At 45.2% G+C, this 27,675-nt stretch overlaps 1 protein-coding gene across 4 annotated transcripts in view; it reads right to left on the bottom strand.

The window, feature by feature from the left end:
* LOC147427888 (Ppx-GppA phosphatase) overlaps nt 1-27,675 on the bottom strand; it is a 62,739-nt gene that overhangs the window by 23,634 nt on the left and 11,430 nt on the right. The window contains exons 2-7 of one of the 4 annotated variants that reach the window (XR_015186044.1): nt 9,367-10,472; nt 9,114-9,293; nt 8,973-9,014; nt 8,522-8,602; nt 8,334-8,445; nt 8,135-8,230 (exon numbers count right to left, since the gene is read on the bottom strand). Coding sequence is in view for 2 of the 4 variants with exons in the window: in XM_086497351.1 (XP_086353477.1) it covers nt 8,135-8,230; nt 8,326-8,445; nt 8,522-8,602; nt 8,973-9,014; nt 9,114-9,293; nt 9,367-10,472 (1,625 nt within the window). In the remaining 2 variants the exon portion in view is untranslated. Of the gene's footprint in view, nt 1-8,134; nt 8,231-8,311; nt 8,446-8,521; nt 8,603-8,972; nt 9,025-9,113; nt 9,294-9,366; nt 10,473-27,675 lie in introns of those variants that run through there. The other 3 variants (XM_086497351.1, XM_086497352.1, XR_015186045.1) reach the window with 3 other exon arrangements.

The raw sequence follows: 27,675 nt of genomic DNA, 5'->3' as shown, positions 1-27,675 counted from the left end.
AGGATTGCACTAACTCCTATGGAGAAGTTGGACCATATGTTTATGGAAAGGAAGTTAGAACGCGAAGCAAGAAAAGCAGAAAGAGAAGCAGAAAGCAAGGCCTATGAAGAACGAATGGCAGCCATCGATTGTGACTACAAAGAATAAATGGCAGCCAAAGCATAAGTACGACTTGGAAGGAAAAGTAAGACAAGCAGAATTTGATCGAGGGAACAAAGCAAGACAAGCAAAATTTGATCGCGAGAACAAAGCCCTCAAAGAAAAGAGCGAACAACACATGAAAGAGTTCTTGCGACTCTTTTCTCAAGTTCAGGCACAAATGCAAGAGATTCAGGAAAAGGAGACTCTCTCAGTCTCTTCTCCACCAAAGCATGACACAGGATTTGCATGATTATGAGAAGCATGATGATTTGATTGACAATGATAAGCACAATGATTTGCATGACGATAAGCATGATGATTTGAATGACAAGCACGATGATTTGGATGACAAAGATAAGCATGATGATTTGAATGATATTGCTAAGCGTGATGATTTGGATGCCAATGACAAGCATGATGATTTGCATGATCAAGATGTGATTTCTCACAAGCATGATGATTTGCATGCAGAAGATGTGATTGTTCACAAGGATGATGTGTTAGTGGATGCTTTTTCTAGCGAAGCTAACCTCGTTGTAGATTCGATCAATCACGAAGGATCAATCTTGACTTTCGAGTCAAGGTCCAAAGAACCCCCACAGGACGATTCGATCATTCCGGAAGAACCGATCTTGGCTCTCGAGCCTGGGTCCAAAGAACCCTCACAGGAAGTATTATGTGTTCGCATGATTGATACGCACGCATTGTTCGAGTGTTTCATTCGTGATCGTTTCCTGTATTTTAGTCAGCATCGTTATGTGATCCCTTTTCCTAGGCATGACATATTGTATGTTGAGCACGTTTCTCTCATGGATGAGCACGAATGTATGCGGCATGTTCATGAAAAGCTGAAAAGTATGCATTCAAAGAAGTCACATTCCATGTCTCTTCCTTGGCATGACACAGTTGTAGACAGAGCACATGACACTATGAGCACCAAGCATGGGCATTTCCGTTGTGATTTGCCACATTTGATTGCTCTAGATCATAAGAGAAAGGGCTTCGATCTCATTGTTTGCATGTGTTTGATGAACGGGTTGTCACTCTTATCTCTATGTTCATCTACATTGCATACACAATCTTTAGCGAAGACAGGATTTTTTCCACTCACTTTACATGGAATAGATATGTTCATGTTTTTGTGTTGGAAGTGGTTTCAGGAATTTTCAGTAGTGGAGATTCTTGAAGAAGAAGGAAGCATCACACTCAACGCAGTTGAAGCATCGAAGGAGCCACAAAAGACTTTGTGTCGCTTTCGGCACGGCCCAAAGAAGCAAGCGTTGCAAACTTTTATGAAGTTCCAAGTACCGCATGACCCACACATCAGAGTGGGCCGGCGAACAGTCCCTTCCACGATTTCGGACGCTATTGGCGATGTCACTCGACGCCATACAGTTCGGTACCAGTACCTCACTTTGAAAAGGAGGGGATGTCACGTGACACATCCAACCCTATGTGTCCGTGGACAAGCTACATCATGATCAGGGTTCAGTCAGTCCAGTCAGTCTAGATTAGAAGTGATCTAGCACTTTTGTGAGTCTATTCGTAGACCATGCATGCCCAGTCACTTGGTATAGATGCATATCCTCTGGTTGCACACAGCATGATCATCAGAATTCCCATCAGAATCCATTAGAATCAGTTAGGGGATTTTTCCAGTGATTTTAGCCTATTTTTCCTATTTTTGACATTTGTCACTTATTATTTTGAAGTGACTTCCCAACAAAAGTAGATAGGGCAATTTTGCTAAGTTTGTATATAAGCAAACTAGAGCTAGCACTATTTGGGAGAAGAGGCAACAGGAGCTCCCGCTCCACAGGCACCTTCTCAGCAAGAACCCATCAGAACCCTTGGCGTTTTGGTGTTCCCTCATCGCCCACATCCTCATCAGCCTAGCGTTTTGGTTTCCCACAGCACCTCCCAAAGATCCCCTAGCATTTGCAGTTCTCTCATCGCCAGGGGTCCCCAGAACCCCAGCGTTTTCATCAACGATAGCAGGCTGCCCCAGCGTTTTCTGTTTTCAGCCCTGAACATCGCCGGCAACCCCAGATCACCTCATCGTTTTACTAACACTACAGCAGATGCCCAACGTTTTTGGTTTTCAGCCACAATCGCAGCAGAGGAGCAGCGTTTTCAGCAAGCATTAGAAGCAGCAGATTCAGCCCTAAATGATTGCAGAAGATCTCCATTTTCAGCCCATACAAAAGCAGCCAAAACAGTCATTTTCAGCCACCGAAACAGTCCCGAAATTCAGCAGATATAAGACCACAGATTTCAGCCCTAAAGTCATCGTCGTCATCACCATCGTCGTCATCGGCATAGTCCCAAGTTGCATCAATCCATTGCATACGCATTGTACCACTTTGTGCAATCATAAGTAGACCACTCTCGCCGACGAGAGTGGGGCCTTCGGAGGAGGGTTTTACAACATCTCTGGTGTCGTATCTCTCTTCTCTCTCTATCTCTCAATCTCATTCACTTACACGCACGGTATCCATTCACTTTGTTTGTGATCATAGCATTCTCTCACTAGGAACAGAAGGCTCTACCTTCCATAAGAATAAAAGGAACCTTGAGCTCAGTTCGGAGCACACATCTTGAGCAAAGCGCAAACAATCATTCCGCTGCACCTTACAATGGAATCACCTTGGCCGTCATATCTGCAGACTCGAACTTTACCTGGTAGTACCCTCTCCCGAGGATCTGGACATCGGTGATCTTGCCCACATCAAAGAGAGGACGGGCCTGTAGTAAATTCCGAACCTCGCCCCGATTGGGCCGAGTGCCAATGATCTTACAGATAACCGAAGTGGCTTGCAAGCGCTCCACTTCGGCCATCAAGCTCGCTTGCTCTTCTGGTGAAAGATCGAGTCGAAGGGTCGGCTCCGCGGTGTCGGGCGAGAGGGCTTCAGTGGAGTCCCTTTGAGGTGGAGCAGAAGCCGCGATTCTGTGTCTGCTACTGAGTCGAGAAAGACGAAGGTGACACAGAAAGCCTCATACATCTTCTTTCGATCTCCTCCATCATGAAGCTCAATTCAGCCATTTCTCATGCATGAGGTCTAAAAAGCTTCCCCCCTCTTAATGAGCCCGGCAATAATTTGCATTCTTGCACCTTCCCAAAAAATATGATTTGCTTCCGGCAGTGTCCAAATAAGTGCTTTCATATTCAATATTTTTCGGCATATCCATTGCTACACCCCTACCAAGGCCTTCTGCTCAAAAAATCTGTGAAGAAATGAGAGAGTGCTGGCTGAAATTGGGGCACCCATGTTATATGATTGAAGAAGAGAAATTGTTGCGTGCCTTTTTGCCAAAGCGTCAGATGCGTGATACTTGCATTTCACTCATTTAGCTTTACATTTTCATAAAGCTCTAGCACATTTAGGGTTAGAACTCGTTAGGAATTTCATTCCAACGTATCGCCACTGCTCTCTCAACGTTATGCAAAAGAAACTCGATGAGGCAGTAGCAAGCTTTAAGCATGGAGAACAAATATGGAAAAGCACATGGGGGAAAAAGATGCAATAATCGAGGAGCTAAAAAGAGAACTTGCGGCTTGCAAATCTGCAACTAAGGAGAAGGGAGACGACCAACCCTCGGTGCTAAAGGAGCTCGAGGACATGAAGGATCAGATGAAAGCTCTACGGGAAGGAGATGAACAGAAATCGAAAACGGTATCTTCATGGGCGGAACGTCTTGTTAAGACACAAGAAAAGGTTGACGAAGCAGAGAAATGGATTGAAGATGCGAAGAAAGGAAAGGCCAAGATGCCTACCTCAACCATTATTAATATGACCATTGAGGAAGAGCAGAAAGGAAGAATCGAGCTCTGCATGTGCGGAACACAGGAGTCAAAGACAAAGAGAATGTAGATGAAGAAGTGAGGGAACTGCTACAACGCATGGGCATCACAGAGCCCACTCACACAAGTGCATGGAGAGTGGGCAAGAAAGGAATCAACGAGAAGGGAAACGTAAAGGATAGGGCACTTATTCTCCGCTTCCCGAATATAGAAATAAGGAAAGAATTTCTAAAGAAGAGGCCAACTCTTAAGAAAACCGGTATTTTCCTGGAAGATGACCTTACATTGGCACAAGTGGCACACATGCAAGAGTTGATGCCAGAGATCAGGGCAGCAAGAGAAAAGGGGAAAATTGCCTTTTATAGAGGAGGGAAAGTAGTGGTTCTGGAAAAGCGCTCATCATGACGGTGCGAGACCTATGGGGCGACGCTCCGGATAGCGGCGTGGAATTGTAATGGATCATATAGGCTAGATGTAGGTGCCTTTGAAGACAGCTTTAGGGACAGAGACATAGTTTTCTACTCAGAGACACACCAGATACCGGGACAGCTTATGCCACATGTGAAGGGGTATTTATGGGAAACAGCTGGTCGACCAGACAAGAGATCTCTACGTGGTAGCCAGGGTTCAAGAGGAGTAGCAGTCTTATTTAAAGAGGAGCTGAAACCACTACTACAGATTATCAAGAAACATGAACAAGCAAGGTATATGTGGGTGAGAATGAGAGCTGAGACAGGTAGATTTCTATATATCGCTATATGCTACTTCCCTCCAAGTACATCCGTCTACTCCTCACCTAAAGGACAGTCCCCTTTCTCCATATTGAATAATGACATATGGGAGTTCTCTAGAGATGGAGACATCGTTCTCTTAGGAGACTTTAATGCCAGAACGGCCAACTCTCAAGCAGTATTCTATCATACTTCTGAGGAAATGCTCAGAGAAGTGGATTTGCTACAGGAGGGGCTTACTAGAAACTCACAGGATAAAGAACACACTGAATATGGGAGACATCTCATGGAAATGGCAACCACACATGGTTTGGCCATACTTAATGGTCTAGAGAATTTCCCTTTATCTGGGGGGTTCACATGCTTCCCGCACAGGCATGGGGCCAGTACAGTGGATTATGTCATGACTTCACCAAGCTTTATTTCTAGTATCGAGGACTTTAAGGTGGGACCCAGACCGGTTGGGATTGCAGTGGATCATGCTCTCTTGACCTTATCAATCTCCTTCCAATACAATGCCTCTCAAGTACAAAGGAAGAAGACACACACAAGATATACTTTCACGCCAGAGACCGATTCAGTCTATGTGGAAAAGATCTATAATAGGATGTGGTCAGCCGAGCCAGTATATACTATAGCGGAGATTACTTCTCAGCTAACAGAGATACTACATGGAGCAGCACAAGAGGCATACCCACATACTCAGCCTGACCAGAAGAGAGGATCTGGGAACATGCCTCAAAACAGTTGGTACGACGAGGAATGAGGGCAGAGGACAAGCTGGATTCAGGAGGGGTTATTCCACTTTAGATCATATTCTTACGCTCAGAACCATTATTGAGGAAGGATGAGCAAGCGGAAGAAGGATGTATTGTTGCTTTGTGGATTTTCGGAAAGCTTTTGATACAGTACCAAGGGCAAGATTGATGCGCAGAATGCAAGAGTTAGGGGTCCCCAAAGAGATTATCTGGGGGATCATGGCCTCATACGGGTCAGTAACTGGCTATGTACGTACTCCAGAAGGGGACTCCGACATTGTTCATTCCACCATTGGAGTAAAGCAACGATGCCCACTGTCCCCTACTTTATTTGGTATGTATATAGATGAGGTATCAAATTACATTGATAGAGAGGGTGACAGAGGTGCTCAACTTGCAGGGTCATGGATCCCTTTGTTATATGCAGATGATATTGTATTGATAGCAGAATCACCATATGGAATGCAGAGGCAGTTAGATGCATTACATAAATTCGCGGAGGACAGCGGACTGTCGGTACATCTGGGTAAAACCAAAGTTATGGTGTTTAACACCACACCGCAGTGGGTTAGGAGATCCGCACCTACATTTGCATATGGCCAAGCTACAGTAGAGTACACAGACGCATACACATACCTTGGTGTGGTATTTACAAGACCGAAGTTTACTCTTAAGAAAGCAACGGATGCTAGATTGTCCAGAGCCTCTGCGGCCTTGGGAGGGTTGGAGAGGATGTGTTCACAGGTGCAGTTTCAAGAACCACGAACAAAACTTTGGCTCTTTGATACTGTGGTGGCTTCGGCTATGCTTTATGGGGTCCAGATTTGGGGACCATCTGTGGATCAGGATAATTGGAAGTCAATGGAGAGACCTTTGGTATCTATGATTTCCCGAATGATTAGAGCCAAGGCCTCCGTACCACTCGCGATTACCCGAGCGGAACTAGCTGCCCCTCCGATAGAAATTGAAGCTCTTACCAGATCAGTGTCCTTTATACATGGTTTACGGGATACAAATAATTGCCGATATACTAGATTGGCCCTCGAATCCTCTCGACAATTAGCAATGAAAGGAGATACATCATGCTGGTATGCGCAATTGTCCTCGTGGTTTCAGAGACATGGGTTCAGTATGGAAAGATTACCCCCCTTCGAATACTCTCTTGAGGCTCCATCACTGGCAATCACACGAACGGAGATTAATAAAATCATCCGCCAAGATCTTATACAGTTGGACACTAAGAGGACATAGGTAGACCCTACACAAGAATTGGGCAGGAAGATGGCCGACTACAAAGAAAACTTCCTCCAGCTATCTGAAGATGGTTTTGTGATTCGCCCGAGCTACATGGATACCCACCTGTCTCATGGTTTGAGATGTGCTATTGGTCAGATTCGTACATCCTCACACCAGCTGGAAATTGAATTTGGCAGACTTAGGGGAATCCCACCTGAGAGCAGAATTTGCAAGTTATGCGGAATGGAGCCGGAGACAGAATTACACTACATGTGCCATTGCACCGTATACTATGAGATACGTGGGCGTTTCCATTTCCTTTTCAAAGAAGGCTTTGGACCTCTAGATAGAGTCATGCAATACCAAGATCAAAGGTGCTTAGGCCTGTACCTACTTGAACTACATCGGCACAGGGATAATCTAATGAGAAGACAAAGAGCACTACAGCCTCAGAGGCAGATCACAGATTTCTTCGGATCGAGAGAAGCAGGAATGGAAGGAGAAGCAAGAGGCCAGCAGCGAGCACAAAGGAGTACCCACATTCATACCAAAGGCACCCTCATGGACAGGGCGATTGAGCTTAGGAAATCGAGACAACCACGACCGAGATGCAGAAGCACACTTCACCGGAGGAGACTACAACAAAGGATTAGAAGCATTCTAGCCAGACACCCAGAATGCTCCTAAGAAGTTTATCTAATACTTTGTATTTATTTTTTTGCATTTATTTTCACACTTTCACACTTTTCAGACATTGTAACAGATTCACCACTTTTGTATCAGTTTGGTCTCATAGGTCACACTGGCCTTTTTGAAGACGTTAATATAACATTTCATTTCACATGACTCGCCACATCCCACACCCGCTGGAGCTGATATCCAAACACCTATCTATTCCCACTTCCATTACCTCGTCATCTAGGCACACTTCAATTAAGGAGTGGATGTCGATCAAACTCACCTACCAAGAATGGCTGCTTGTGAATAGGTCCTAGGAGTAAGGAAGACAAGACATGATGCAGATATAGCATAGATGGGGAGGAAGGTAACACCATCGGTGAGTAAAAGCTACCAAACCCTTGCCGTCGCGAGGTTTAATTTTTCCTTTCATCTCTTTTCTTTTCTTTTGGGGTTGTGTGTGTGTGTGTGTGTGTGTGTGTGTGTGTGTGTGTGGGGGGGGGGGGGGGGGGGGGGGGGGGGGGGTTTGTTTCAAACCCTTCTCTCCGGTGCATGTAGACAAGTGCATAAATTGGCAGATCTAGGGCTCTTTTTTAATTATTGCTCTAAAACCTTCAGTCCCATTCTCTGCAATAGCTTGCTTATGCAGGGTCCACAACTTCTGCAAGATCAATCTTCAAGTGCATGCTACAGGATTACAAAACCAAACATTTCACGCTAAAAGCAGCAGCATGAAATAGCAAGTGATCTCTGTACAGAAACTAAAGCGTTCTCTAATTTGCTCATACCTTTTCAAAGAGGTCCAGCTTATCTTGTGCCGCCCATAACTCCAAAGAAACATCATGCAACCTTTTTGTTGAGGGATCCTCAGAGGGCACAATCACCTGAAAATGCTAAGTTTTACTAGAGCATTAACAAACAATTACCTCAATTCAAGCAAAACCATAATAAAACTAATCTCTTACAAAAATGATATTACCAACACACATTCATCACTTTTATGAATGACATGAACTGCTTTAACAGCACTGGTGTGGCATCTATTTAAGGCAACAGCTACACGAATGATTGCACATAAAACCCTTGTCTTTACTTGTGCCTGCAGAAAAATTCAAGTAGGTTAAAACAGATTTCAATCACCCAATGGGTAAAATCGGCCATTTGTTAATCCATACCTCTGCTGATAGGTGAGTAAAATCTTCATCCCTTTTACTTGGAATCTTCTTTCTGTGATATTTTGCAAGCAAAGCCATTATCTACAACCAACAAAAGCACGCAAGTTTAAAGAACGTCCAGAACATCAGATCACATAAACTGTGTCACCATGTGGGGGCAGAGATTTATGACACAGCCAGCTAAGGGGAAGAAATAAAACAATCCATGTCAGAAAACAAAGCACAGAACTGCAATGGCCTTGTGCAGGATACAGGCACAGCACTGCAGAGCAAACCTATATACATGTAATGCCAAGCAGATCAAAGAAGAAAGTTAAGAGGAAGCAAGAGAAACAACGTATGCCTTAAAATGAGAAGCATAGAGCTTCAATGCCCTCATACAAGATATAGACACTATTTTTGAGCAAACTTACGGAAACGAGGCAACAGCAAAGTCAATGAAAAGCCTTACCTTTACTTCCACAGGACTGTAGCCAACAAGAATGTCATTGTTCTGCAATACACTTCACATAGAAACCGAACAAGGAGAATGTTACAAAATACCGACCAAATAGTGCATGATAGACGTGAACTGGAAAGAAGGACCAGCAACCTTGATCAAGTAGTGTGAGTGCTTGTGGTAGTCTCGGAAACCGATACACATGCCAACTGCATGCAAAGTCACCGAAGCTTCCAACAACTCTGTATCCGTTTCATCCAGAAGAGAAACAACCTCAGAAACATGATCAGTTCCAGAAGAAATCGTATTCATCCTCAAGCCAGTTAAAATATCCTACATAGACAAGTCTTAACCTGTCAAGGAGAAGATTGGTGATAAATCCAACAAACAATAACTGGGTACTTACCAGTGCCAGATGTGCTGAATGTGCAGCAGACACAAGTCTATGACTCTCATAAAACCTTCTCGCCAAGCTGACTACTGAGCTCCATCTGACGTTCGGAGTGAATTTATAATTTTTGCATGTCTTTGATAAAGTATCAACAATGACCCCTTCTCGAAGAGCATAGGGAGAAACCCTCATCTTATGTATGTCCAGTGCTACAAAAATCTCTTCGAGCACCACTGCTCCTGCAACCAGCACTGCTGCTCTTTTTGGAGGAAGACCAAATACTTTAGCTCGCTGCTCATTATTTTTTACTTTGGAAAGCTTCCGAACTACAACAGCAAGTTCATCCCGTGTAAATTCTCTCTCACGAAAGCCACATAAGCCCAGTTGTGACTGCTCAGCGATGAGCAAAGTTGCACAATCTCCTGCAAACTCTTGATTGACAATCTGCTCTATAGTCTCAATGGTGCCAGAGCTTCCAATTGCAAGTTCGAAGCCTGCATTCCTGACACTGTCTATTACACCTGATTCACGCAAGACCCTGCGTGCATGCTTGCGTACATCATCAAGCTGGCCCTTTACTATGATATCATTCCCACCTCCAAGATAAAGATCAGTAAGGTGTAAGTGTCCCAGCTTCATTGATGCTGCATAGATTGGTCTCCCTGCCACACCAACCACCACCTCTGTTGAGCCTCCCCCAATATCAACAACGAGAACAAGCTTGTCATAAACAGGTAAGGCTTGAAGCACGCCACGATAAATAAGACAAGCTTCCTCCCTCCCTGAGAGTACTTCAATTTTCACTCCCACTTTCTCAAGCATGTTACTGAGAAATGATCCCCTGTTTCCTGCTTCCCTTACAGCTGCTGTTGCAACAACTCTTAGAGAAGCGTTGTATGCACATGCAAGCATTTTAAATCTCTTCATTGCTTCAAAGGCCCTTGCTTCAGCTTCAGGCATAATAACGCTTAATGTAGACCCACTTCCTAACCGAACATGCTCTTTCTCAGAATCCAACACTTGAAAATCACCATCACAATTCACTTCTGCAACTACTATATGAAAGGAATTTGTTCCCATATCCACAGCTGCCAGCACCAATGAATCTCCATCAGCTGAATCTGCACAGCAATCATCCAAAATGTTGTTAAATGAGAATGTGTATCAGAGTGAGAAGGGTTCAGTCTGGTCTTTCCAAGGTGAACTAACTATTTACTGAAACCATTGATGTGATCATAAGCATACCGTAAGGAAGAGTCGACTTGTTCTGCATATGGTACTATCTATCACCAAATTATGTTTTTTTGTTGATTTTGGTGCCTTTTAAAGCAATATGCCTCTTATTTAATGTTCAGAGAATACACCATGACTCTCTTGGAGTTCATGCAACTCACCCGAAATTTGGCAGAAAAAAATAGATACTTCAGCAGCATACGATTGCTCTCCTTCCACTCCCCCTCCCCCTTCCATACTGTTCCAAATAATAGTGCAAGTTTTTAACTCCAGCACGGGCCATGGCCTTGACTAGTGACTCTAGTACTCAAGTCAAGGTCACGCTTGAAGATAAGCTAGAGGGCATGCTACCTGAGGAAAACGGTCTCCTCGAGTGCGTTTGCCATGTAATTTTGTATTAAATGTGTAAACATGTTATTTGATGCCACCAGTTAGTCTGATGTGGTTAGGGATTGCATAGCAAAGAGTGCCAAGCTTGAGATGTCACGTGACACATCCAACCCCATGTGTTCGTGGACAAGCTACAGCATGATCAGGGTCCAGTCAGTCTAGATTAGAAGTGATCAGGCACTTTTGTGAGTCTATTCGTAGACCGTGCATGCCCAGTCACTTAGTGTAGATGCATATCCTCTGGTTGCACACAGCATGATCATCAGTATTCCCATCAGAATCCATCAGGGGTGCATTTAGCCTATTTTACCTATTTTTGACATTTTTCACTTATTAATTTAAGTGGCTTTCCAACAAAAGTAGGTAGGGCAATTTGGGTAAGAAAATATATAAGCAAACCAAAGCTAGCACTAAATGGCAGAAAAGGCAACAGGAGCCAAGCTCAGCAGGCAACTTCTCAAGCAAGACCTTGGCGGTTTCCCCCTCCAAGCAAGAAGGACCTCCCCCCATTGGCGTTTTATCCAGCAAGTAGCCATCGCCTTCAAGCCCTTGCCCTAGCGTTTTGCATCAACAAAACATCGCCAGCAGAATCCTTTGCACCTAGCGTTTTTCGCTCAACTAGCATTTTTGCAACAAGTAGTCACCGCGGCAAGCTACAACACATCAGCGTTTTCAGCCTTGCCATCGTCAACAGAACCCCCCATGCCTAGCGTTTTTTATCCCAGCAGGATTCAGCCCTAAAGAGTAGCAGCTTCAGCCCGGAAGGACCATCAGTTTTCAGCCTAAATAAACCTCAGTTTTCAGCCCTAAACCTACAGATTTTCAGCGTAAAAGACCCACAAAAACAACCCCCAAATCAGCGTTTTTGGATTGTAGCAGATTTCAGCCCATAGCGTTTTTGGACAACAGTAGAAAGATTGCAGATTTCAGCCCTAGTGTCGGCCTCGTCATCCCCGTCGTCGTCGTCAACATAGCCTAGACTTGCATCAGTCACATGCATTCAGTTTGTACCAGTTTGTGCAATCATAAGTAGACCACTCTAGTGGGGCCTTCGGAGGAGGGTTTTACATCCTCTCTGGTGTCGTATCTCTCTTATCTCTATCTCTCAATCTCATACACTTGCACGCACAGTGTCCATTCACTTTGTTTGTGATCATAGCACTCTCTCATAAAGAACGGAAGGCTCTACCTTCCATAAGAACAAAAGGAACCTTGAGCACAGTTCGGAGCATTCATCTTGAGCAAAGCGCAAACATTCATTCCGCTGCACCTAACATTGGTGTCAGAGCTTTGGCAGTGTTCTGTATCACTCAAGGAAAGAACCACAAGAATCACAAGAAAAAAAAAATTTGCTTGTTGCGGTCGCACAAACCCAAGTTCGCTTGGGCGTGTCGATTCCTAGTCGTGTTTTTGAAGAGTCACAGGAATCCCAGGAAAGAAGGGCTTGTCCAACCTCCCCTTGTGTCTCTTTTCACTCATCGAGAGCGGACCGTGCACTTAGCGGCCGGCCAATCGATGTGAGGTGGGAAAAAGCAACCTTGGTGTGAGCGCAAGGCCGCCAAGGGGTGCGCCCGCGGAAAGGAGTAGAACTCAGGTGAAGAGAAGATCCATCTCAAACACAGTTTGCAAGCGAAAGAAAACCTCAAGAACCTCAAGAACCCAAGACCCCCAAGAACCCAAGTTCCTTGTGAAACTTCAGAACCCAAGCCCCCAAGAACCCACAAGAACCCACGACTTCAGAATGGTCATCACTCGAAGCGGGATGGATACTTCGCTTGGAGGTGATGAGCATGAGAGAGGCAAAGAAGAATTTTCCCCACCAGGAGGTTTTTCCGACCCTCCCCCTTTCCCATCTACGACAAAGATTGCACTAACTCCTATGGAGGCTTTAGACCAGATGTTTCTGGAAAGGAAGTTAGAACGCGGAGCAAGAAATGCAAGAAGAAAAGCGGAAATGGATCGCAGAAATGCAGAAAGAATGGCAGAAATGGAAAGCAGACACGCAGAAAGAAGAGCAGAAAGAGAAGCAGCAAGGAAGGAAGCCAAAGCAATACAAGAACAGAGCGACCGACAAAACAAAGAGTTCTGGCGACTCTATTCTTAAGTTCAGGCAAAGATGCAAGAGATTTGGGGAAGGAGACTCTCTCAGTCTCTTCTTCTCCAAAGCATGACACACAAGATTTGCATGATTGTGAGAAGCATGATGTGTTAGTTGATGCTTTTTCTAGCGAAGCTAACCTCGTTGCAGATTCGATCAATCACGAAGAATCGATCTTGACTTTCGAGTCGAGGTCCACAAAATCCCCACAGGAAGATTCGATAGATTCTGAAGAAGCGATCTTGGCTCTCGAGCCTAGGTCCAAAGAACCCTTACAAGAAGTATTATGTGTTCGCATGATTGATACGCACGCATTGTTCGAGTGTTTCATTCGTGATCGTTTCCTGTATTTTAGTCAGCGTCTTTATGTGATCCCTTTTCCTAGGCATGACATAGTGTACGTTGAGCACGTTTCACTCATGAATGAGCACGAATGTATGCGGATTGTTCATGAAAAGCTGAAAAGTATGCATTCAAGGAAGTCGCATTCCATGTCTCTTCCTTGGCATGACACATTCGTAGAACGAGCACATGAAAGTATGCACACGAAGCATGGGCATTTCCGTTGTGAATTGCCACAGTTGATCTCGACATCTCTCAGTAGATGTCTCTTCACGAGCAGATGACCTTGGAGATCCAGTGCGATTGCTATCTTGGGACTACCATCAAGCTAGCGAAAACACTGTTTATCCAAGAGCTGATGGACCATGTTGTGCTCGGCTACGACCTTATGGAATGAACCTAACCCTAATTTTTGGTGCAGGTTTCAGGATGGAAAGTTTGTCGACTTTTGGAGCTCGATTGATGTCGAGATTGCTTTTTAAGTTTGAAATCTGTTTGAAATGGATGGTATCTGTTTTGAACTTGCCTTTGTGCCGATTTGAATTGACTCTAGTTTTAATATTGGTTTCAATGATTGGTGATTTTACTCCCGGGTGGAGTAGTGAGAAATTATGTTTGAGAATCCTTGTGGTTATTTACGGGGGAGGTATTGAATGATTGAAAAGTGCTGTTTTTTTTTTTACTCATGGCCCGGACCCTTGTGGTTATATACGGGGGGAGTATTGTTGTTGTGACTCCCGGCCCGGACCTGAATGGTTATGCGGGAGTATTAAGAAGTCTGAGCAGTGGTTACTCTCTCCAAACAACACAGGCTGCGGTCTAGGGGGCATTTGGTTGTAAAAGGCCTCTATATCTCCCGGCCCGGACCTTGTTAGGTTATGCGGGAGGAGTGATGAGGGAGTCGTTGAATATCTCCCGGCCCGGACCTTGTTAGGTTATGCAGGAGGAGTGTTCATCGGTGACTTTAAGTTTCTATGTCTTGTAACATGCATATGTGAGCATTTGTGTTGCATTGTGATGTGCCAACCACTGAATATTCCTAATTGGATGAGATTGCCTGGGTATGTAATTTTAGAGCATCAAGACACCCGTGGAAGATCAATACGGTCTCGGTGTGATGGCTAATTTTACTACGCCGGAATATCAAGAGTTCCGATATGGACGAAAGGAGAAGCTAACTCCTTGATCAAAAGAGCCGAAAGGAGAAGCTAACTCCTTTAAAAAAAAAAGAGCAAACTGATTGTCCCTCGGAATGTCCTTCGGAATGACCCTCGGAAATTTTTGAGCTAACTTGAGTTGTTTTGCAGATATGTTGTAATCGCGAACGATTACTCTCTTTCAAGAAGGGGAGATGTAACAAATTGCTGACATGTCAAAGCCTAAAGAATGGAGCCAACTTACAGATGTCGGCCGAGGGGCCTAAATCCTAAGAAGAACAAGTAACAGAAGAAGAAGTCCTACCAACTTATGGGGACCCCGTCCCCAATGGGGCCCCAAGCGACATAAAGATTAAAATAAAGCAGGACCCGCAGTTGATGATGTGGCACTTTCCGAAAATTGCGCTGACAATGATGACGAGGCAAGCTGTACAGATTTCCACATTTTGCGCTGGCTGATGACGTGGGAGCCGTACGGATTTCAGTAAATTATGCTGGCAGCTTTTGGCATTGCTTTTTGGACCAGAGCTTTTTAAGTTTGAAGGCTTTCATGCAAAACTGCTTTTGGAGCCTAGGGCCTTTAAATATGAGGTTAGGGCTCATTCTCTGGCATGCTTCCTGGAGAAGGTGCAGAGTCTCGAGTACCGGCTTGTACTGTGTTGATGCAATATAAAGAAATACCGAAAGGGGCGCCAAGGTTTGAGGCCAATACTCTCTGGGGTGGAATTCCGCCACTCCGTGTCGCATGTCGTCTCTCTCTCTCTCTCTAAGCACATGGCGGGGTGCTGAGCGCGAGGGTGAAGCGACCTCTCTCTCCTGCGGCAGCAGCACGAGGTCTCTCTCTGCAGGCCTGGCGCTGTTGAAACACAGTAGCAGATTGTTCAAAGACAAGCTCCTGCCCTGAGGACTCACTGCCACTAAACAGAGAGCAGGTCGAGCAAGTCGAGGATGCGCGTAGAGAAAGAAGCTCGCAAAACCCGAAGGGAGCAGGGGTTGTTGACTGAGACGCTGGTAGATCGTGCAGAGCCCAATGGGCGACGCTGAAGAGACCCGAGCTCACGCAGGGCAGGGTTCCTCTCTCTCTCTCTCTCTCTCTCTCTCTCTCTCTCTCTCTCTCTCTCTCTCTCTCTCTCTCTCTCTCTCTCTCTCTCCTACGCGTAGCAAATCCAGCAGTCCTACGCGCGCCCCGGCACCCCCCTTCATCTACGCGTAGAAAGTAATAGCTCTTACGTTCAAGTTTAAAGAGATGTTAGGCCTTAAGGTAAATTTTTAAGTTTAAAGAGATTTTAAGCCTTAAGACCATTCTCTTTCCTACAAGTTTAAAGAGATTTTAAGTCTTAAGGTAAATTTTTAAGTTTGCCCTATTCTCAGTCCCTCATCCTAGTACCCTAGTACCCTAGTACCCTACCCCACATTTGTGGCTCGAGTTCGATGGATCCGCCCACCGAAGGGGAAGGGCCGGGTGTAGATAGCTACACCACCCAAAAAAAACCAACAGCTACATTTAAACGGAGAAACAGAGATAATGTACTATCACCAGGATCCTTACAAGAGGGGAAAACCTCCAAGATACAAGATGAACTAATGATGGAGAAGGTCCAGGTGATGCTCAAATCAGAGCTAAACTATATCAGGGATGACATCAGGAAGGAAATGCACGCGAGCACTAGGAGCTGCAGGTCCTCCATGTATGGAGACATGATGAGAGAACTAAGGAGAAAGATCCGGGGGATACAGAATGAGGAGATTCAGATCTTGAAAACGGAATTACGAAACCTAATCAAGGCCGCAGTAAATGTAACAGAATGCGTTATGCAAAAGAAACTCGATGAGGCAGTAGCAAGCTTTGAAGCATGGAGAACAAATATGGAAAAGCACATGGGGGAAAAAGATGCAATAATCGAGGAGCTAAAAGGAGAACTTGCGGCTTGCAAATCTGTAACTAAGGAGAAGGGAGACGACCAACCTTCGATGCTAAAGGAGCTCGAGGACATGAAGGATCAGATGAAAGCTCTACGGGAAGGAGATGAACAGAAATCAAAAACGGCATCTTCATGGGCGGAATGTCTTTTTAAGACACAAAAAAAGGTTGATGAAGCAGAGAAATGGATTGACGATGCGAAGAAAGGGAAGGCCCAGATGCTCGAGACCACACCTACTTCTACCATTATTAATATGACCATTGAGGAAGAGCAGAAAAGGAAGAATCGGGCTCTGCATGTGCGGGTCACAGGAGTCAAAGACAAAGAATGTAGATGAAGAAGTGAAGGAATTGCTACAACGCATGGGCATCACAGAGCCTACTCACACAAGTGCATGGAGAGTGGGCAAGAAAGGAATCAATGAGAAGGGAAACGTAAAGGATAGGGCACTTATTCTCCGCTTCCCGAATATAGAAATAAGGAAAGAATTTCTAAAGAAGAGGCCAACTCTTAAGAAAACCGGTATTTTCCTCGGAGATGACCTTACATTGGCACAAGTGGCACACATGCAAGAGTTGATGCCAGAGATCAAGGCAGCAAGAGAAAAGGGAAAAATCGCCTTTTATAAAGGAGGGAAAGTAGTGGTTCTAGAAAAGCGCTCAGCATGACGGTGCGAGACCTATGGGCGACGCTCCGAATATCGGCGTGGAATTGTAATGGATCATATAGGCTAGATGTAGGTGCCTTTGAAGACAGCTTTAGGAACAGAGACATAGTTTTCTACACACCAGATACCGGGACAGCGTATGCCACATGTGAAGGGTTATTTATGGGAAACAGCTGGTCGACCAGACAAGAGATCTCTACGGGGTAGCCGGGGTTCAGGAGGAGTAGCAGTCTTATTTAAAGAGGAGCTGAAACCACTACTACAGATCATCAGGAAAGATGAGCAGCAAGGTATATGTGGGTGAGAATGAGAGCCGAGACAGGTAGATTTCTATATATCACCATATGCTACTTCCCTCCAAGTACCTCAGTCTACTCCTCACCTAAAGGATAGTCCCCTTTCCTCATATTGAATAATGACATATGGGAGTTCTCTAGAGATGGAGACATCGTTCTCTTAGGAGACTTTAATGCCAGAACGGCCAACTCTCAAGCAATATTCTATCATACTTCTGAGGAAATGCTAAAAGAACTGGATTTATCACAGACGGGGCTTACTAGAAACTCACAGGATAAAGCACACACTGAATATGGGAGACATCTCATGGAAATGGCAACTATACATGGTTTGGCCATACTTAATGGTCTAGAGAATTTCCCGTTATCTGGGGGATCCACATGCTTCCCGCACGGGCATGGGGCCAGTACAGTGGATTATGTCATGACTTCACCAAGATTTATTTCTAGTATCGAGGACTTTAAGGTGGGACCCAGACCGGTTGGGATTGCAGTGGATCATGCTCTCTTGACCTTATCAATCTCCTTCCAATACAATGCCTCTCAAGTACAAAGGAAGAAGACACACACAAGATATACTTTCACGCCAGAGACTGATTCAGTCTATGTGGAAAAGATCTATAATAGGATGTGGGCAGCCGAGCCAGTATATACTGTAGAGGAGATTATTTCTCAGTTAACAGAGATACTACATGGAGCAGCACAAGAGGCATACCCACATACTCAACCTGATCAGAAGAGGGGATCTGGGAACATGCCTCAAAACAGTTGGTATGATGAGGAATGCAGAGAGACGAGAACCCAGGTCCAGAAAGAGCTTACACTTGGGATCATCACATATAAGCAGTCTCGGATTGCTCTTCGGCGTATAGTACGTCGCAAGAAAAGGGCATTTTTAGCCAAACTGGAGAAGGATTTATATCGGCTCTTCTTGAGTCGGGACTCACATGAGGCCTGGCGCTTATTTCACAAGCACTCACCGCCTCCGACAATTACTTCTCCTGAGATTTGGGGTCAATATGTAACATCATTATATATGGTATCTGGACAGCCTCCATTACCAGATCCGCTAGAGCCATGCCCTGCTACTAGTACTTTCTTTACTACAGAAATGGTGAAAAAAGCTATTGATAAGATGAAGACAAGAAGAGCATATGATCATGATGGTTTAGTAGCAGAACATCTGATCCATGTCAGGGATCTACTTTCAGAAGTCCTTGCTCGTCTGTTTAATCGGATCATGTGTGAAGGATTACCTGAATCTTTGAAATTATCTACTATCGTACCTATTTTCAAGTCAGGGGATCCTATGATACCCGGGAACTACCGTACCATTATGGTAGGTCACACATTGACCCGACAGTACGCATCCATTCTTGAACAAAAACTGAGTAGATGGGCAAAGAATGAGGGCATAAGGGCAACAGGACAAGCTGGATTCAGAAGGGGTTATTCCACTTTAGATCATATTCTTACGCTCAGAGCCATTATTGAGGAAGGAAGAGCAAACGGGAGAAGGATGTATTGTTGCTTTTGTGGATTTTCGAATAGCTTTAGATTGATGCGCAGGATGCAAGAGTTAGGGGTCCCCAAAGAGATTATTTGGGGGATCATGGCCTTATACGGGTCAGTAACTGGTTATGTACGTACTCCAGAAGGGGATTCCGACATTGTTCATTCCACCGTTGGAGTAAAGCAGGGATGCCCATTGTCCCCTACTTTATTTGGTATGTACATAGATGAGGTATCAGATTACATTGATAGAGAGCGTGACAGAGGTGCTCAGCTTGCAGGGTCATGGATCCTTTTGTTATTGTATGCAGATGATATTGTATTGATAGCAGAATCACCAGATGGAATGCAGAGGCAGCTAGATGCATTACATAAATTCGCGGAGGACAGTGGACTGTCGGTAAACTTGGGTAAAACCAAAGTTATGGTGTTTAACACCACACCGCAGTGGGTTAGGAGATCGGCACCTACATTTGCACATGGCCAGGATACAGTAAAGTACACAGACGCATACACATACCTTGGTGTGGTATTTATAGGACCGAAGTTTACTCTTAAGAAAGTAGCGGATGCTAAATTATCCAGAGCCTCTGCGGCCTTGGGAGGGTTGGAGAGGATGTGTTCACAAGTGCAGTTTCAGAAACCAAGAACAAAACTACGGCTCTTTGATACTGTGGTGGCTTCGGCTATGCTTTATGGGGTCCAGATTTGGGGACCATCTGTGGATCAGGATAATTGGAAGTCAATGGAGAGACCTTTGGTATCTATGATTTCCCGAATGATTAGAGCCAAGGCCTCCGTACCACTCGCGATTACCCGAGCGGAACTAGCTGCCCCTCCGATAGAAATTGAAGCTCTTACCAGATCAGTGTCCTTTATACATGGTTTACGGGATACAAATAATTGCCGATATACTAGATTGGCCCTCGAATCCTCTCGACAATTAGCAATGAAAGGAGATACATCATGCTGGTATGCGCAATTGTCCTCGTGGTTTCAGAGACACGGGTTCAGTATGGAAAGATTACCCCCCTTCGAATACTCTCTTGAGGCTCCATCACTGGCAATCACACGAACGGAGATTAATAAAATCATCCGCCAAGATCTTATACAGTTGGACACTAAGAGGACATAGGTAGACCCTACACAAGAATTGGGCAGGAAGATGGCCGACTACAAAGAAAACTTCCTACAGCTATCTGAAGATGGTTTTGTGATTCGCCCGAGCTACATGGATACCCACCTGTCTCATGGTTTGAGATGTGCTATTGGTCAGATTCGTACATCCTCACACCAGCTGGAAATTGAATTTGGCAGACTTAGGGGAATCCCACCTGAGAGCAGAATTTGCAAGTTATGCGGAATGGAGCCGGAGACAGAATTACACTGCATATGGCACTACACAGTATACTATGAGATACGTGGGCGTTTCCATTGCCTATTTAAAGAAGGCTTTGGACCTCTAGATAGAATCATGCAATACCAAGATCAAAGATGCTTAGGCTTGTACCTACTGGAACTACATCGGCACAGGGATAATCTAATGAGAAGACAAAGAGCACTACAGCCTCAGAGGCAGATCACAGATTTCTTCGGATCGAGAGAAGCAGGAGTGGAAGGAGAAGCAAGAGGCCAGCAGCCAGCACAAAGGAGTACCCACATTCATACCAAAGGCACCCTAATTGACAGAGCGATTGAGCTTAGGAAATCGAGACGACCACGACCAAGACGCAGAAGCACACTTCACCGGAGGAGACTACAACAAAGGATTAGAAGCATTCTAGCCAGACACCCAGAATGCTCCTAAGAAGTTTATCTAATACTTTGTATTTATTTTTTTGCATTTATTTTCACACTTTCACACTTTTCAGACATTGTAACAGATTCACCACTTTTGTATCAGTTTGGTCTCATAGGTCATTCTGGCCTTTTGAAGACGTTAATATAACATTTCATTTCATTTCTCTCTCTCTCTCTCTCTCTCTCTCTCTCTCTCTCTCTCTCTCTCTCTCTCTCTCTCTCTCTCTCTCTCTCTCTCTCTCTCTCTCTCAGAGTTCAGTTTTTATTGAAGTGCTAAAAGTGTGTGCAGCCTGTTCTTTTCTATTGGCTCGTGGTGCCCGTCTTCGCGGAGATGTGTCCAAATTCCCCGCATCCAAAACACTTCCCCTCTTTGAGATAGATAACCCTTTCTCTAAGAATCTGTCGGGGACGTGTATCTTTCTTTTCTTTGTTCTAGGAACTCTTTCTCTTTCTACTTTCATTATTAGAAGTCTATTGAGTTCTCTGAGTCAAGATCTCATCAGTGGGGTATGTCAGATTGCCCAAAAGTGTATGGCAAAACCCCGTTTTGCATGACCCATCAATTCTTGAATAGAATTGAATAGAATTCTACTTTTGTTCCAAGTAGTAGTCTCGAATCTCTGTAGGAAGTCTCTAGCAAAACCGCTCAATCTGTTCCTTAAACAAGACCTTCTTAAATGAAGAAGCTGGTGGAGAAGAGCTCCAAAATCTCTCGCAATCGACGTCCAAAGAATCTCCCTTGGTCATCGGAAGATGATTCCAAGCGGTTCGTATATCTCGTTCGTACTCCCGAGTCAGCCAAGAAGAAATAAAAAGCCGCTTGAATTTCAACCATTTAACCGGAGCTTCCTTTCTCAATAGAAGAGTGGACCACCATGTTCGAGTATCTCGGAATCCAGAAAAGTATTCAAATCGACTGTCCACCTTCTTTAAATTCTTGAACTTTCTTGCTTTTATCTTCGAGGAAGTCATATTGGTTGGCTTTTAGAAATGCTTCTTCTTTGCGTAAAATCTATGATCGTCGGAGTCCGAACTGTCTGAGGATGACTCCTTTGTAGAACTGTCAGGAACTGGGCGAAATCTAGGCTTCTTTGCCTTTTTCTTGCCCTTTCCGAACCTGTGCTTTTTGCTTCACTTGTCCAAGTCTTTATGCGAGTACAAGTTCTGCTTTTCTGCACTCGTTTGTCATTTCGGCTTTACTCCCTACCTGAGAGGAGAAGCAATGGCCACACGCCATTCTTATCAATCGGGTAATTCTTCAAGTGTATCACCGATCTCGGGTCCTTGGAGTACTTAATCAATCTGTTCACACATATGCCAATCTGCAATTGACGTTTGTACTCCTTTTCTGGCAAACTTGTCCGAAAAAAAATTTGCCCAAATCTTCATTCTTTTCTTCAGTTCCCGTGCCGGATCTTAAACTTTTCTTTGCCTTCCCACTAAGAGGCGTCATCTATGTCAGATTCTTCACGAGAACCCATGTGTGATCTGGGATTTTTAATGGCTTTATGCCCTGTAAGACAGAGCGATGAAGACGGGAGCACGCCCGATGCACGTGTATGAAGGGTGGGAGTGGCTAATAAGTCCGGGGTCGGGACCCGAAGATTCTTTCCCAAAAGTTGTGTGCGCTGTAAAAAGGATCGGATCCTCCGTAGAAGAAGAATCTTTCTGCGCTCTGATACCACTGTAACAAACTTGGACACTCCAAGTCAAGATTCTACCGCGACACAGCAAAAATTCACTTCAAAACAGTTCACAAATTCACAATTGATGCGACACGGCCTGGCGGAGTTCCGTGCTTAGAGGTATTGGCCCCAAAGACTGGCGCCCCTTTTGATATTTCTTTTTATATTAATCTTTGAGCAAAGTACAACTCCCGCGGGTGCTCGCTCTCAGACTCTGCGTCCAGATGCTCTGCAGAGGGAGCCCCCTTCGGTTTCTTATAAAGGTTACATGGGATGCTAAAAGCAGCCCCCAAAAGCTTCAAAATCAAAAGCCTCATTTAAAAACCACTTAAAATAATGCAATGCTCCCCAAAAGCTTCTTAGCAATTTGCGTATATTTTCAGCACCCCAAAAAGCAACTTTCCGTACAACTGCCATGTCAACCTGCTCTCGCAATCTGCGCCACAATTCACGGAACTGCCTTACAGTTGCCACGTGTCACAGATTCCACATTTTCTGTTGTAGCCACGTCAGCCTGTCTCCACATTTCATGAGCTTGCCAGCCAGGGTATGTGTGTATCTGGTGCCCGCACTTCACAGTGTGTCCAAGGCCATGACACGTCACCAGTTTGTGACAAGCGCTCTAAGGAACTAGAGCCAGATCAGCCCAAGGGTTTCGTACCCAAGTTTGGGAAGTAAATCCACGGATCGGAGAGAGGAAGTCTCTCGAGTTGTGATCCGGAAGTGGGGATTCCCAAGTAAGGACTTCGCATCCGGGAAAGCAGAGTTGTTCTGCAAAAAGAGGACTCTGGAAACAGAGTCAAAAAAAAGTTGTAGGGATGCCATGCCCTAAGTCTGGAAGGTGAGTGTCACGTGCACATGGCTCTGTGTGCCACGTGGACATACTTCATCGACTTCCAGAGCCAGTTTTCCCCTTCTTCCTAGATAGGGATGTCTAGAATCCTAGGAGGATTAGTACCGGCAATTTTGTGAACCTGTTCGCAGGACCTGCATGTCCGGACAAATCCATTAGATTAGGTTTTCCAGTTTGGAACCCTCTTGCATAAATGGTTTCTATACACGTTTTTACGGATGTTATTACACTACGGTGGGCATCTGGGATGACGAGCACGTAGTTCTAGGTTAGAGGAATCCGACGTGCCAGATCGCACATCAATCGGATTCTCGGGTGGACGGATGTGCGACAGTTGCACCCAGATTTGGACCCCCTAGACTTAATTTTAATAAATCATTTTTATGATTTATTTGTTGGAAATCCTGGTGGACAGTTGCCCTACCTAGGCCTTAATAATTACTTAAGGCCCATTCCCCACCAATAAAGGGAATCGTCTGCCAGCACTTGGAGCAAGGAGGAAGCGCCCAATTCAGCCAGCGTTTTAGCAAAGGAGCAATCAGCGTTTTTGCAGAGTTCAGCCAGCAGCCAGCGTTTCCAGAATTCAGCCCCATCACCGGCAATTCTCAGCCCTACCAGCCAGCGTTTTTGGTTTCCAGCCCAAGCGCTGCAGCAGCAGCAGATCAGCCCTGCGTTTTTCAGTTTTCAGCCCATCCTTCGCCGGGTGTGCAAGAGATCCGTAGCGGTTCCCATTGACGGATGCGCTCCGGTACTTCGGCAGCCATTGATCCCTCCTCTCGGCAATTCCCTCGCCGAACTCGAGTGCTCCATTGTTGTCCATCATCGGCCTCGTCAAGGTCTGCGTTTTCAACCCATCATCCTACTCACATCGGAAGTGCAAATCAGCCCGTGGTGGTCATCCGCAATTCCCACATCGAGAAGGATCCAAGGTGCATCAAATCAGCCCCGAAGGTGCCTCATCTTGAGGAGTTACCGCGGCGACATTCCCTAATCGAGTCGGTAGAGTCTGCATTGAGGTATTGCATTGTGTATACATTCCATTTACGCAATCTAAAGCAAATACCACGTCGGTAACGGTGTGGGGGGGCCCTTGAGAGGGTTGGTTGGGACCCCATCGGGTGTCGCTCTCTTCTCTCTCTTTCTCTCTCCCTCTACACATCTCTATTGCATTCTCTCAACCCCTCTCTTCAGGGGAAGATAAAAGGAATATTCATTGAAGTACAAAGTATTCACTAACGCAAGGAAAGAAGGAAAGATTTTGTGGAAGTGTAAAACTAGATCTTCACCATTTTTATTCCGCTGCACCTGACATTGGTATCAGAGCTTTGAAGATTTTGCACTAATCCGCTAATCCACAACAAGCTTTTTTCTCTCTTGTGGTTTTTGGTTGTGTTGGCAACCCTTCGGTGTATACTCCTCCCACTCTTGGAACAGCAGGCCTGCCATTGCGCGTAGAACCGTGCGCCTTGAGCGTCAGAAAATAGCAATCAATTGTACACCAGGTGTTGCATGCGGGGTGCGCCGACGAGGGGGTAGATAGTCTCCCGAAGATTAGTCTGCGACCTTCCTTGAACCAAGAGGAGAAATCCTTGCATGGTCAAGACTCGTAGCAGTATGAATACCTCCACAAATCAAGAAGGCGAGCAAGAGCCACCTATGGATCCTCTAAGCCCTCCCCCAACTCCTCCACCTTCGCCATCAAATCCCATGGATGCTATGATGCACATGATGATGGAGATGATGATGCGGCAAGACGAAGCTCGGCGACTAGAGCGTGTGGAAGCGGCGGATCATGAGGAGCGTCAATTGGCGGCCGAAGCCGAGGCTCGTAGGCTGGAAAGGGATTCCATGAGTGATCTCATCACCACCTTGGCGGTGCGACCCCATCCCCCATCTTCGGAGCCCGATTATGAAAAGCTTGCCAAGACCATCGTGGAGGCAACCATTGCTACACGGACAACCAGTGATCCAATTCCTGAGAAGATCACGTTCAATAAGTATGACGGTAAGATGGATGCTACTATCATTTACTCGTGGTTGCATCAATTTACATCCTATTTTGCGGTTGTTAGAAAGTCCGAAAATAACAAGGTTCTCTTGGCTTCCATGCATCTCACGGGTGATGCCATCACTTGGAGGGATGAATGGATGGAGAAGCAAGAGGTGGCCCATGCGGCTACCCATGCCGAGTCCTACCTCGTTCCCCCTCTCGAGCTTAGTTGGGAGGAGTTCGCGGAGGATCTCAAGACTCGCTTCCTCCCTCCACAGTACTTGAAGCGTTTGAAGGAGGATTTTCGGGCTTTGTCTCAACAAGGTAAACTGGTGATGTCGTATGCTAACCGTGTGTCACAGCTAGGTGGACAATTGCGAAAATCGGATGAGGAGAGGTTAGAGGCTTTTCTCTTTGAATTGGACCACTCGATCAAGTTTGACGTGGAGGCTGGTGATCCAAAGATATTGCAAGAAGCAATCCGCTTGGCTCAACTCCAAGAGATGAAGCACAACAAGGGTAAGCTTAAGATGGCCTCAGGTAATGGTACTCCTGCCTCTCCTGACTCGTCTAAGGAAAAGGACAAGAATTCTAATGGGAATGGCAACAATAAAAAGAACTCTCCAAATTCTTCTCAATCTACTTCTATCTCTCAATCTCAATCTAAGGGCGATAAATCTAAGGATAAGGGTAAAGGAAAATCGGATAAGCCTCACCTCACACCTAATGAAAAGATTGCCCAAGGGGTTTTAGGTGGTTCATTAAGTAGAGAAGAACAAGCATTGTATGCAAAAGAACGTAGGTGTTTCCATTGTTCAATCGTAGGTCACATGAAACAAGAGTGTCCTAAGAAAGAATCTAAAAAGGAAATCTCTACTGCGTCCACTTATGACGCTACCCCTCAGGTGAATGCTATGAGTGTGGTAGAGAAAGAAGCTAAGCAGGAGGGGACTTTCGAAGAGGTTGAACTCATAAAATGTTATGGACATGTTAATGGTCAAAGGGCCATTGTGTTGTTTGATTCTGGAAGTTCTCAGGATGTCAGAAGTGAATCTCTTGTGAAACGTGCACGTCTTCAGTCAAATCCAATCCCCACCATCCCGGTGCAAGGATTTTTTGAAGGTATGGACGCTTCTCTCTCTCACGAAGTTAATGATGTCAATTTAATTGTTCAGCAAACTCAATTACTCGTCGTTTTGTAGTCTCTAAACTTGCAGGATGTGATGTCATTTTGGGCATTAAGTGGATTCGCATGTTTAAACCCATTGTTGATTGGGAGAAGTACACGCTTCTCATCAATCACAATGTGTCGCAGCCAGTCCTCATTCGCAGTGAGAGCGGCATTCCCTCTCTCCCTCTCATTTCTCATGTCCAGGCTAAAAGAGAGCTACGTCGAGGAGCCCAAGCGGCGGTCATCTATGTCAACCCCACATCCAGGAACTTGGGTATTCCCGACAGGTATGGTGAGTTGTTTGAAAAGTTTGAGCATTTGTTTCTCCACGATGATCTCCCCCCTACACTCCCTCCCGAGTGACCCGAAGATCATGTCATCGACCCAATGGATGGAGCACAACCTGTAAGTAAGTTTCCATATCATATGAACAAGGCTAATGAAGAAGAGCTAGAGCGACAACTAGGTGAGTTGTTGGATAGGGGTTTTATACGTCGCAGTGTAAGTCCTTTTGCTGCTCCTATTCTTTTTGTTCGTAAGAAAGATGGCTCATCGCGGTTATGTGTGGATTACAGGGCCCTCAACAAGACGACGGTCAAGAACAAATTTCCTATGCCTCGCATCGAGTACATTTTGGAGCGTCTCAATGGGGCAGTGGCGTTTTTAAAAATCGATTTGAAGAGTGGCTACCACCAGGTAAGAATTGCAAAGCGAGACATCTACAAGACCGCCTTTCGGACCAAACGCGGGCACTATGAGTTCATTGTTATGCCGTTTGGTCTAACGGGCGCTCCAAGTATGTTTAATCGCATGAGATGCGTATCTTCATTGATTTGGTCGATAAGTGTGTATTTATCTTTTTGGATGCCATTCTCATTTTCTCCTCTTCTTGGGAGCAACATGCTATTGATGTGGAGAAAGCTTTAGCTCGCTTAGATGCCAACCGTCTTTATATTGCAGCAAAGAAGTCGGAATCTTTTCAGACTACTGTATGCTATTTGGGCTACATTATCTCTCCCGAGGGAATTTGACTTGATCCCACAAAGGTAAGTGAGGTAAGAGAGTGGCCTATGCTTGAGACAGCATATGATGTTCGCTCATTTTTGGGTTTGTGTCAAGCATATAGTTCTCACATAGGCATTTTTCACATATTGCCGCACCATTATCTGACTTGTTAAAAGGTGTCAAGAGACACGCCGTCAGCGCGT

The sequence above is a fragment of the Adiantum capillus-veneris genome, chromosome 23 (assembly GCF_014529385.1).
Source record: "Adiantum capillus-veneris isolate H3 chromosome 23, ASM1452938v2, whole genome shotgun sequence".
Lineage (NCBI taxonomy): Eukaryota > Viridiplantae > Streptophyta > Polypodiopsida > Polypodiales > Pteridaceae > Adiantum > Adiantum capillus-veneris.
Note: the sequence above shows the minus strand (reverse complement) of the source record. Positions and strands in the feature narration are given on the sequence as shown.